The sequence below is a fragment of the Cotesia glomerata genome, linkage group LG7 (genome assembly GCF_020080835.1).
Source record: "Cotesia glomerata isolate CgM1 linkage group LG7, MPM_Cglom_v2.3, whole genome shotgun sequence".
Lineage (NCBI taxonomy): Eukaryota > Metazoa > Arthropoda > Insecta > Hymenoptera > Braconidae > Cotesia > Cotesia glomerata.
This window is the reverse complement of record NC_058164.1, coordinates 6159686-6172559: the sequence shown is the minus strand read 5'-3', so window position 1 is coordinate 6172559 and position 12874 is coordinate 6159686. Positions and strand designations below refer to the sequence as shown.

General features: G+C 26.1%; 1 protein-coding gene and 1 long non-coding RNA gene across 7 annotated transcripts; one reads left to right on the top strand and one right to left on the bottom strand.

The window, feature by feature from the left end:
- Nucleotides 1-2848: 2848 nt before the first annotated feature.
- Nucleotides 2849-12817, bottom strand: LOC123268723 (CTTNBP2 N-terminal-like protein). 6 transcript variants are annotated; one of them, XM_044734053.1, is made up of 9 exons: nt 12722-12817; nt 11552-12082; nt 9935-10036; nt 9632-9856; nt 7872-8499; nt 6976-7074; nt 6654-6901; nt 4548-4889; nt 2849-3115 (listed from the first exon to the last, which is right to left on the bottom strand). In XM_044734053.1, exons 2-9 carry the CDS (start codon nt 12029-12031, stop codon nt 3011-3013), a joined length of 2229 nt encoding a protein of 742 aa, XP_044589988.1. In that variant the 5' UTR covers nt 12032-12082; nt 12722-12817; the 3' UTR covers nt 2849-3010. The 6 variants fall into 6 exon arrangements, with proteins under 6 accessions (XP_044589988.1, XP_044589987.1, XP_044589986.1 ...); XM_044734052.1 differs by lacking the exon at nt 12722-12817 and adding an exon at nt 12332-12680; XM_044734051.1 differs by lacking the exon at nt 12722-12817 and adding an exon at nt 12368-12680.
- On the top strand, nt 9778-10176 carry LOC123268724. Its single transcript, XR_006510276.1, has 2 exons — nt 9778-9869; nt 9946-10176. It is a non-coding gene; the product is annotated as an uncharacterized LOC123268724 (long non-coding RNA).
- Nucleotides 12818-12874: the final 57 nt, after the last annotated feature.

Below are 12874 nucleotides of genomic sequence, written 5' to 3'. Positions count from 1 at the left end.
AATGAAAAAAAAAATTGACATGTAGAAATTTTAAAAAATTAAAAATGTAATTTTTTATAAATAATTCTTCTGAAAAAATTTTTTTGTTGAATAAAATTAAAAAATGATCAAGTGACTGGTAACTTTAATGTCATTTATTTATCACAATCAAATTAATGATATATAAATGTCAAATTAGATGACAGATTAATTTTTTATGACACTGAAATTAACTGACATTAAAAATTATTGAAATTAGTTTGTTATAAAAATTTTTAAAATTGACATTTGTCAGCTGACTTCAGTATCATTAATTTATTTTACAATTTCAATAATAAAAACTGAAGAAAAAAATCGAACATGACAATAGATTGCATAACAAAATATCCACGGAAGTTTTAGTAAGTCATTGTGTGAATTTTTCAGATTTAGATTCCACAAATATTTAATTTATTTATTTAGTTATTTGCTATTCCACAATCGATACAAAAAAATTTATTTTTAATAAAAAAATTAAATATTTATAGAGTATAAATTTGAATAAATACATGTGAGGAATTGTTAAATTTTTATTTTTTTGTTTCAGTTCTTTTGCATGTAAATCACTTTAAACATAAAGAATGTCCGTTGTCGGTATCGTAATCTTTTTTATGAAAACTTAATAAAAATAGTGAAAAGTTTACTCTTCAGTTTTATAATTATTTATACGGTAATAAAAATATCACTGTAAGTATTGCAGATAAGGATTTACTACCTAGGGATTTAGAATATTAATTTAAAAAGTTAAAGATACCTTGGAAGTAATAAAAAAGTCATAAACAGGATGTTAAATTCAGTATTTTTATTTGTGACATTCTCTGTTAGAAGTTTCAAACAAGAATATACCTAACATTGATTTTATGACAAAAATACAATATACAATTCATGTAAGATATTTTTATATATATTGTATTGATTAGAATTTCAATAGATATATTTTTACCCTACATAAAAATTTTCATGAGGGCTGTCAATGATTTTGTGTAAAATACTTTCATGTATAAATTTTTTAGTACTACTTAATTATAGTATATAGAGTCAAGTAATGACCTGCGTAATTGTTAACCACATTTACTTACTTTACAGCTATAATTTTAAGTAAATAAAAAGTTTTATTAGTTTTTAATTTAATATAATGACAAGAAATTTTTTACCTTCGTAGTTTCTGTCGCACTTGAAATATTAACATCCACATTGACATACATAGACCCTTATCAGTACTCTATAACACTCGACCTGTACTTAATTATAAAATAAAAAATAAATTATGAAAAAATCTCTGAAAAAATAAATAACAATTTTATTTAACGTAATTTACTTTATTCATTCATATATAATTCACATCGTATTTGATTTTTTACAGTCCTTTACATATCTAAGTTTTAATTCGGTACACTGTACGTACATTTAATGTATTTTTTTTTATAATTATTTAAAATTAATAATAATAATTTCGTTTAATATTACTTAATATTTTTGTTCTTTGTATACATAGAGATCATGCATAATGAAAGGATGAGTTATAAGTAAATTAGCTACATTTTAGCTTAAAAATTTAACGATGAGGTGATGTGAGTGACGAGAATATGTTTTAAGTATTAAAACGATTGAGTATTTGTTTTTTTTTATTGTAAAAATTATGCGAGACATTTATAATGGACGCATGCCTCTATTAATTTATTAATAAAATTCAGTTTATTCACTGACGATGATCCGCAAATAAAAGTAAGTCTTGTAGATGATATTAAAGTTAGCAGTCAATAAATCATTTTTTAATTTTTTTTAACAAATAGATTTATGACACTGACATTAGAAATTTTATTATAATTTTATAGCAATGAAATTATTTTGAAAAAATTTAATGAAAAAATTTTTAAAAATTATTAATGACATCAAAGTTAGCTGTCATTAGATAATTTTTTAATTTTTTTTTAACAAACAATTTTGTTCCAAAAAATTATTTTTAAAAAATTGCATTTTTAATTATTTTAAATTGCTGCATGTCAATTTTTTTTTGCCATTATTTATTTGTTACAACAATTCTAAAAATTATCAAATATCTGCTAAATTAATTTTCATAAATTATTAATGACATTTAAATTTAGCTGTCACTTGAGAATTTTTTAATTTTCTTTAACAAAAAAATTTGTTCTAAAAAATTATTTTTAAAAAATTGCATTTTTAATTTATTAAAATTTCTACAAGTCCATTTTTTTAATAGTTTTTTTTTGCCATAATTTATTTATTAAAGAAAATTATAAAAATTGCAAAGTGACAGCTAAATTTAATGTCATAAATTATTATTTAAAAAATTGAATTTTTTATTTTTTAAAATTTCTACGTCAATTTTTTTTTACCATAATTTATTTGTTAAAAAAATTATCAAATATCTGCTAAATTTATTTTCATGTCTTGTAGACGTGAGCGATTAAAACTGATTAATTTAATTAACGATACGCTTAATCCGCTAATATTGCAGATTTAATTTTTTATAAATAAATAATAATAATAATAATAACAATAATAATAAGTGATAAGATGATAATGATTATCGAAATATCTGGAAGACTGTAACGATATTGCATTAGATGAAAATGAAATTTTAGGACGAAATATATCAATGTACATGCCGACAATTGTCGAGCGTAACAATTATTCAATATTAATGCATCTACATAGTAGCAAATCCAGCATATCAATAAAATGACTATATTTATTTATTTTTTACTTGTTTAATTATTTTTATTTACTTATTCTTTGTTTTGATAACCGCTATTACTTTTTAATTATTTAGTTTTCTTTTTTTATATTTTATTTAATAAATTTAGCTGCAATTTATTGTGTCTATTATTATATTATTATAAGCAACATTTCAACTAACCATTTAATGTTTTTTTTTTTTTTTATTTTATACAGTCTCCAGTAATCACCAAAAAATCCACACAAGTAATCACGAGGCAGTGGTAACATCACAAACTTAATCAGATCAATTTCATAGTTTTATTTCTTGACAGTTATTGTGAAAAAATTCCTGAGTGGAGGCTTTTTTAATGCGTGAAGTGTGTGCAGTAGTGCTTCGTTTTTGTTCCATCATTTCCTGAAAACAACAGTAGGTCAGTCTTACTGTTGTTAGTCTTTAACTCCCGTAGAAGGCAATCAGCGCGGCTTGCTCTGAAATTAATTAATTTTTTTTAACATAATTTAATTATTTTATTTGAAAATAATTAAGAAGAAGATTATGTAAGTAAAAATGTAGGTAAATAAAAATAAATTTTTAGCCTTTATTTATCTATGACTCATATCTTGTGATTTTGAGTAGTCTACTTATTTAAAACTATGAATCATAAATTAAATTTGAATTTTTAAGTGACTAATTGAACGCAAGAGAGGATGCAGATGTTACAATGTTACAAATTTTATACTTTGACGTAAAATGACGGTGGTTTATTTCATCAGTGTTATAAATATGAAAATAATTGATGGAGCTGATAACAACAGGTACTTGACAATTTTTTCATCAATTAATTTATGACTAAAAAAATGTCTTAAAAAATAAAACACTGAATTTAACTGACTAGAAACTTTTTTTTAATTTTATAGCAATAAAATTATTATGAAAAAAATTTAATAAAAAAATTCCACATTTAAAAATTAAAAAAAATTGACAGTTGTCAGCTAACTTTAGTGTCATTAAATTGTAATGAAAAAAATATCTTTAAAAAATAGAACACTGAAGTTAACTAACATTAAAAACTTTTTTTATAATTTTATAACAATAAATATATTATCAAAAAATTTAATAAAAAAATTTCACATGTGAAAATTAGATAAAAATTACTAGTAAAAATTTTTTTAAGCTATTTTCTTATGAAACTTTGTTATAAAAATTTTAAAAATTGACAGTTGACTTGAGTATCATTTAAAAAAAAGCACTTGTTGTTTTTAAAATCTTCTAGATGTGAAATTTTTATTTTTTTCTCAACAAAAGTTGTCAGATTGTTAATAAAATAAAAAAAAAAATTACAATATAAAAGTTAGCTGTCACTTGATAATAATTAAGTTAGCCGACGTTTTTAATTTTTTTAATTTTTTTTAATTATTAAATTAGAACTAAAAAATATTTTTTAAAAATTGCACTTTCAGTTTTTCGAGTTTTTTTACAAATGAAAATTTTTTTTAATTATTTTGTAATACTTTTTTTAATAAAAAAAAATTCTAAAAATTTTTAGATGTCGGCTAACTTAATTTTCATTGTCACTTGACCATTTTTTAATTTTATTTAACAAAAAATTTTGTTCCGCAAAACTATTGTTAAAAAATTGCATTTTTAATTTATTAAAATTTCTAAATGTCCATTTTTTTTCTCATTTTTTTATGCAGTAATTTATTTATTAGAAAAATTATTAAATATCTGCTAAATTAATTTTCATAAAAAAACTGCAAGTATTCAAAGAATGAAGCAAACATCAATATGACACTTAGATCCATTGACATTCTTATCTTGAAAAGTAAGTAAATATAAAACTGACCTCTTCAATTTGATGACTCGGAATAGGACTGACTGGCGCAGGTTGAATGACAGGTGAAGCTGGAACGGGTGTTTGACACGGAGCAGAAGATTTATTTATTTTTAACGAATCTTGAAGAGAATTCGGATCAGTCCGTCTCATGTAAGTAGCAGCTTCTTTTTTCGGCGGAACGACCGGTTTATTGGGCGGCACTGGAGGCGGTATACCTCGTGGAACAAGAGGTTTTTTAGTTCCTGTCAATTGTCCGGCTCCAGGCGATGACAATGCTGATGACGGTGATGGTGATGAAGATGACGATGAAGATGGAGTGAGGAGCGGCGTTACTGTACGCTTATCCGTTGTCTGAGGAACCAACACACAGCCATACGTGTGTCTCATTAGTAATATAAATTTTATTTTATTATTTTCCGCTGGTCCAATAGCTTTTTTTTATTTTTAATTGTTTATTTTTATTTACCAAAACCAAGAGATGTGTAACCATCGACCAAACCATACAGAAGCCAGGACCAATTGGTTGGTGAAAAACAGCAGATAATACATGATGTGAAAAAAAGTCAGCATGTGGCATGTGGCAGTTGTGACAACGAAAATTTATGTTTGTTTTTATTTGTCCTATCTAACTATATAGATTTTGTTTTTAATTAATTAATTATTGCTTGCTTGCTTATTTAATTTGATTGTTATGATCAATGTTGATAGTGTGAATAATAAAATAAATAAAGCACTTATCACTGCGGGCCGATGGTTCACAGTGAACGCGAGATTTTTTTTTTTTTTTTTTTTTTTTTAATTATTATTATTGTTGGAAGGGCAAGCAGGGAAGTTGTGTAAATAAAGCACGGAAGTGAGTTGCATACGAAAAAATTTTTTTATATGTTTTTAATTAAGGAATTAATCAATATACATACTAAATAATAGACTTATGTACACAAAAAATAGAACGATAAGTATTAATTGTAAAATAAAAAATTATTAATAATTGAGTGAATGATTTTTTCACACCGATCATTAATTAAGTAAATAAAATTGTTTTTTTTTTTAAGAAAAAATTATTTTAAATAGATAAAAAAATAAATAAATTTAATTGATGATCGGTAGTGTAAGAAATTAAAAGTGTGATCTTTGGAATATGCAAAAAAATTTATAGTTTAAAGAATAAATGATTAAATATAATTAAAAATTTATTTTTTAATAGTAATAATAATAAAAAATTTTTTTATAAAATATTATTATTACTATTGTTGTATTTACAATTCTATTCTCGTCAAATTGTTGATTTGTCTATGTACTAATTATAGGTAATAATATATATTATATAAGTATTTATATTTATATAAATATGAAATGTTGACGTGAATAGATTTGTCTTGGTAAAATTTAAACCGAATAAAAATGATAGAGTAGGTGATGATACATGAGAAAATGAGAAATTAAATAACTAATGAGGACAATAAAGTCTAGCGTTATGATAAAATACATTAATTAATTAATCAAACAATAAGTACTCGGTAAATATATAAATATGTATAAAATCAAACGCCGTTTTATAACGGGCATAAGACTAGAAAATTTTAAAAAACATGTTTTAATAAAACATGCTATTATTTTTGTTTAAATTCCTTAATATCAATAATAACAATTATTAAAATATTTTTTTTAAAAGTTGCCACGGTATAAATAAAATTAATAAAATAATCGGCCCAACATTAATAGATATGATTTTAAAAATAATATAATAATAAACAGTCGAATTTAATTATTACAAATCTTTAAAATGACAACGTTGATCGGGAAGACTAGCTCTTCCGTGCTTAATACGGTATACAAATGTAATAATAATAATAATGATCATGCAGTATTTAAGACATTATTATAATGTGTAGTGTAACGATATATATATATATATATATATATATATATATATATATATATATATATATATATATATATATATATATAAATATATATACTTTTGAAGTTTTAAAAAATAAAAACGTGTGATAAAATTGGGCCTAGTTTTTAAATTCTAATGATTTATGATAGTAATAATAATAATAATAATTATTAAATTAACGTAGACCGAGAAGAAAATTGTTGATGAATTACCTGAGGCTCGGAGGCCGCTGATTCAACGCCACCACCGATCGGTGGTCCTACATTAGTATTGACGTTCGTTGGGGCGGTTGTAATTGTTGTTGTAGTACATACACTTGTTAGAGTAGTGATATTGCTGGCAAGTGGCACATTTGAGGTGCCAGTAGTGACATTTGTAATTGGTGTCGCGGGTACAGCTGCTCCGTATGTAACGCCTCGCATTGCTTGTCGAGGTGTCACTGATCTAGCAATTCCTGTAGCTGAAAAATTATTTTTTCTTAATAAAATTACTCTTTCATTTTATTAAATTTCGCCTATTTTTATTTTAACTTACTTGGACCGCTTACAGGTACGCTGGAAACAGTCGCAGTAGGTTGAACGACCTTGCTGCTGACCATTGGTGTTCCAGTACCAAGGACAGCTGATCCTTTGACTATAAATAAATGAAATTTTGCTTTATTAAATAATGAATTTTGTTAAATTGCACTGTACTTTCTTAAATATTGCTGTTTTTAAAGATATAAGCTCATACCGATGTTACACTCATCAAGAGCTTTCATTTGAGTAACCACAAGCATTTTAATATATTTTTCATATATACATATATGTAATATATATAAATATATGAAAAATTGATGTGGGTACTCAAATGAAAGGTCTCGATGAGTGTAACATCAAGATGAGCTTATATATTTAAAAATGTCAATAGTTCACAAGATATCTGTTAAAGTGCACTGTATTTTATTAACTATTGACGTTTTTAAAAATATAAGCTCATCCCGATGTTACACTCATCAAGAGCTTTCATTTGAGTACCCACATGCATTTTGATATATTTTTCATATATACATATATATAATATATATAAATATATGAAAAATTGATGTGGGTACTCAAATGAAAGGTCTTGATGAATGTAACATCAGGATAAGCTTATATTTTTAAAAATGTCAATCGTTCTCAAAATACAAGGTCATTTCTCAATTATGTATCTAGAGATAAAGCATTTTCGAATGCAGCCTAAATACTTATCATCATATATTAACTATTGGTGAGAATAATATAAAACCTTGAAAAGGCACAAATTCAAGTCAAGACTTTTCCAATGATTTGCTTATTCTCTTAATAATATATATTATTATTATAAAAAATAATTTACATAATTAAATATCAATAATACAAATGAGCTTAAACAAGGATTATTAAGTTATAGAATGGTAAAAAACTTACGAGATTGTGCAGCACTACCAGAAGGTCTCAGTGTGGGTATAGCTGCTAAATTGGCAGGCTTCGCTGGTGGCGGAGGTGGAGTAACACCCAATGGTGTGCGAACATTACGCATAGTAGCACCGTTCTTCCACGACTCTATTTCCGTTTTGAGCCCCTCGAGATCCGCTTCCAGTTCCTTGCTGCGTTTTTCAGCTTTAGCAAGTGCTTGACGATACTGCTGACGCTCCATATCAAATTGCGCTTGTTGTTTTTCTAACTCAGCCTCCATTTGTAAGGACTTTTTACTCTCTTCTTCCAATCCCTCGGCCATCGAATCAATGCGTACCTTTTCTTCACTCAATATTTGGGCCAAGTCCTCGGAACGCTTTCTCTCCTCAACGTACTTCATTATGATTTTCTCAAGCTCAGCTAATAATACCAATACTATTTGTTTTTCACGTGATTTTTCAACTTCAAGTGAAATATTTTCTTTTTTCAATTCCATTTCCAGTCGTTTTTTCTCTTGTCTTTCTAATTCTAATTCTTTTTTTAATCTAGTACGCTCTTTTTCAAGTCCATAAGTAATGTCATCGCCCTGTGCCGTGTCGTGTTCATGCTTACGTTTCTCTTCTTCTAATTCTTTTATTACCTATCAAAAACAAAATAGTAAGTATATAAATGGAAATTATAAATAGCTAGAGATTATTCATTCTAAAATAAGATTCAAATAGGTATAAAAGATACATCCTGTGTCATGACAAAGAATTTTGTTTTTATTTTTAAACTAATCTGACATTTTAATTATTGATTTTATTTATTTACTTTAAAAATAGACTGATCAAATTTATCTGGCCTTGACAAAAAAAAATTATTTTGTATAAAAATCAATATTAAAATACAAGGTAATTATTTACAAGATGACACTGGATATCATCCCAGATTATACTCAGTGATACCTGTGGTGAAAAAAAATTTCAGATAGTAGTTAAAAAAATCCAGATTATAATGCGTGATATCTGGATTATACTCACTATAATCTGAATTATACTCATTGTAATCTGGGATGATATCCAGTGTTATCTTGTTCTTTCCGTGTGGGGTTCACCATTTTAATTTTGATTTTTTTGAACGAAATTTTTATTTGATTTTATAGATATATTTTTTTTAAATATATAAAAAAATGAACAATTAAAAAAAAAATCACAATTTTTACAAATTTTCGAAAAAATTATAAATTTTTTAGAAAATTGTGATATTCAATTTTTTTTTTAAATTGTTCATTTTTTTTATATATTAAAAAAAATATATATATCAAAAATATTAAAAAAAAATAAAATAAAAATTTTATCTAAAAACATGAAAGTCAAAATTTTTTCCAACTTTTGAAGGCAAAAAAGCTATCAAAATTTTTTTTTTCTTTTTTACGACATTTCTTATTATAAATGCGCCGTAAAAACAAGCAGAATAAAAAAAATTAATAAATGTTTTTTTCACCTAGATATGGCCAAAAATAGAGTGGATCTCACTTGTAAATAATTACCAAATACAATTATACAAATGGAAAAAATATAAAAACAAAGTGTTTTTAAAATAAAAAAAAACTTGTTTAAAGTCAATAATCCAAACGTCAGAGATATTTAAAACAGCTGTATGGTATTAGGAATTTTATAGTATTTAAATAATTAAAATTTTTTTAAGTATATTTAGGTGTTAAAGCTGCTACTGTATTAACTAAAAATATAAAATTTAATTTATTATTATTATTAGGTATATAAATTTACCAATCTATGTCGAATTTCCGCCTCTTTAAGAACCTTGGCCATTCGACATTGCATTCGTCTTTGTTGAGTGACAAGAGCCTCTAAACTAGCAACTTGTCGGTCTGTTTGATTGTTCTCCATTCGCATAACACCACCCACAATAGCAACATCCCGTGCTAACGCTGAATGAGGATCTGCTGTACCACTCCGATACCGCGAGCTCAACAAATGCTTCATTTTTTCCGACTAAACAATAACAGTAAATATGAATAATAAAATAAAAATTTTTTTAAATACATGAAGATAAAATTAAAAATTAATTACTTTTAATGCAGCTATTACAATGTCACGTGCTTGCAATTCTCCCTCCAAGTATCCAAGAAGCTTCAACAGATCCGTTTTACTCAACTCCATTTTGGGATTTCTCTAAAAAATAAAATTGTTAAATATTATTAAATAAATAGACAATACCTGAGAAATTTCATCAAGATACAATTGTAAATATTTTTAAACACTTTGAGATAAACCATTGCTTGTATTTCACGGTCGTTAATTATCTCTGACATGAAAAAAATTACTAAATCAATAACAATGGTGACAATCTGCTAATAATAAACTCTTTTGTAACTCTTAAACAATTGAAACCGACAGAAAACTATTTGGAGTGAATTTATCAATAGTTAAATAGAATTGAATTGAATTACATTGAGAGTGATGCACTTAAATACTTAATTATCTGAAAGCTTCTGAATAATAAAACAACAAATGGTTTCGAGACTTGACAAAACATTTATCTCAAAACTTTGTTAATTAAAACTAGCAACTTTGCAGTCACTATGTAAATGCCGTGACTTGTGAACTTTAAAAAATTAAAATTTTGCTTTATTAAATGACTTTTGTTAAATTAGACGGTATTTTCTTAATTGTTGACGTTTTTAAAGGTATAAGCTCATCCCGATGTTAGACTCATCAAGAGCTTTCATTTGAGTACCCACATGCATTTTTGATATATTTTTCATATATACATATATAAAATATATGAAAAATTGATGTGGGTACTCAAATGAAAGGTCTCGATGAGTGTAACATCGGAGTGAGCTTATATCTTTGAAAATGTCAATATTTCACAAGATAAAAGGTCATTTCTTAATTATTGACATTTTGAAAGATATAAGCTCATTACGATGTTACATACATCGAGACCTTTCATTTAAGTACCTACATGGCATTTTTTATATATTTTATATATATGGTATTTGTAAAATATATAAATATATAAAATATATGAAAAATTGATGTAGGTACTCAAATGAAAGGTCTCGATGAGTGTAACATAGGGATGAGCATATATCTTTAAAAATATCATTAGTTAACAAGATACAAGGTCATTTCTAAATTACTGATATTTTTAAAGATGTAAGCTCATCCCGATGTTACATACATCGAGACCTTTCATTTAAGTACCCACATGGCATTTTTTATATATTTTATATATATATATATATATATATATATATATATATATGCTATATATATATATATATATATATATATATATATATAGTATTTGTGAAATATATAAATATATAAAATATATGAAAAATTGATGTGGGTACTCAAATGAAAGGTCTCGATGAGTGTAACACCGGGATAAAGTTATATCTTTAATAATATCAATATTTCACAAGATAAAAGGTCATTTTTTAATTATGTATCTAAAGATAGAGAATTTTCAAATGCAGCCTAAATATTTATTATAATAAATTGACTATCGATGAAAATGAAATAAAACCTTGAAAAGGCACAAATTCGAATCAAGACCGTTGCGATGACACTAAATTTCACTCCAAAAACTGATTTTATCATATGACTATCCCAAAAACAATATATTTTTTATCCTTTTAATAATATAGATTAAAAGTTAAAAATAAAATGAAAAACCTTCAAAGTATTGGATGAACTTTTGTCAAGCGGTTCAAAATTATTTGATTTCTGCTGCGAATGAGTTTGAAGTCCTTGAGGCATAGAAGAGATGGAGGATGGCGACAGCATAGGTGACGGCGAGGGTGACTGCGACGGGGACGTTGAAGCAGAAGCCGAGGGCGTAGATAACGAGGTTGCTACTGACAATGACGACGAGGGCAATTGTGCTGCAACAGCCACTGGTGCCGATGATCCCGTAGTAGACAGCGTGGATGATGCTGCGTTGACAAGTCCAGGTGAGTTTGAACTCTGCGATGCCATATTGTCCTCGTTAAACGATTTCCAGCTTTCACTATTATACTTCCGTCTCTTCTTGGCACACGGGGAAGGCGATAAGTCACGTCGTGACGACACTCTCACTTTAATAGTCGACAACACCACGGGCAATGATTTTCCTGGTGATCGAATAATACTCTTCGTATTGCAGTCGCCGCTCATCGGAAACAGCTAAGGCCTCCGAATTGTGGCGCGTCATTATTATCACAATAACTACAACAAAAAAATTTTTTTTTAAATTATAATTAACAATAATAATAATAAAAAAATTATTTATTAATAGAATAAAACTTATCAAAAAACTTCAAATAAATTCATTTAAAAAAAATAATAATTAATTAATTACTTTAAAATCAACTTAATGCATTTTTTTTTCAGTAAATAAAATAAATAATTCCAATAGGCTTCAATCACACGTCAATAAAATAGCAGTATAAAAATTTTTGTTGCCTTTGTACGCACATTGGCGTCTACGTATTTAAATGTAATAATACTAACGATTAAATCTTACACTTTAAAACTAATTGTCATAATGATTATTATTATTTATATTGCCACTGATATTATCATTAAACTTATATAGTTGGAGTGGATTTAATTTATTTAACTGTAGTGACACTACTACCGCCCCAAAAGTACACAGAGACTAGACTCCGGCCTCCATGCTGCTGTCGCTCCTCATCTTCGATCTCGAGCAAAATATCACGTACGAGCAAGCGCATTATCAATTATACAGCTGTCATAATCCGCTTGTTCCAACTTTTATAATTTTACTATCTAAATAATAAACCATACTGTCAAGTACGACAGATATTATTTTTAATATTATTAATTATTTTTCCTTCCACTTACTTTTGTTTCATTTTTATTTTGATTCAAGTTGTCGTACATTACAGTCTAATTTGTTTTTTTTTTTTTCTACTTTCGATAATCGACTTAAGAATTTCAGGGCTACTCTCTAGCCGATTGTAAACGACACTCAGTTGCAAAGGCGGTAACTTTAAA

Bases quoted from the DNA above. Each gene is read 5' to 3' on its own strand.
- LOC123268723 (XM_044734053.1), bottom strand. From the start codon at position 12,031: ATGAGCGGCGACTGCAATACGAAGAGTATTATTCGATCACCAGGAAAA. The intron at 10,037-11,551 runs GTTTTTCATTTT...TTTATTTTTTAG, and splicing joins GTTCATCCAATACTTTGAAG to AGAAATCCCAAAATGGAGTT. The intron at 4,890-6,653 runs GTAATTCATCAA...TTGGTTCCTCAG, and splicing joins CAGCGGCCTCCGAGCCTCAG to ACAACGGATAAGCGTACAGT.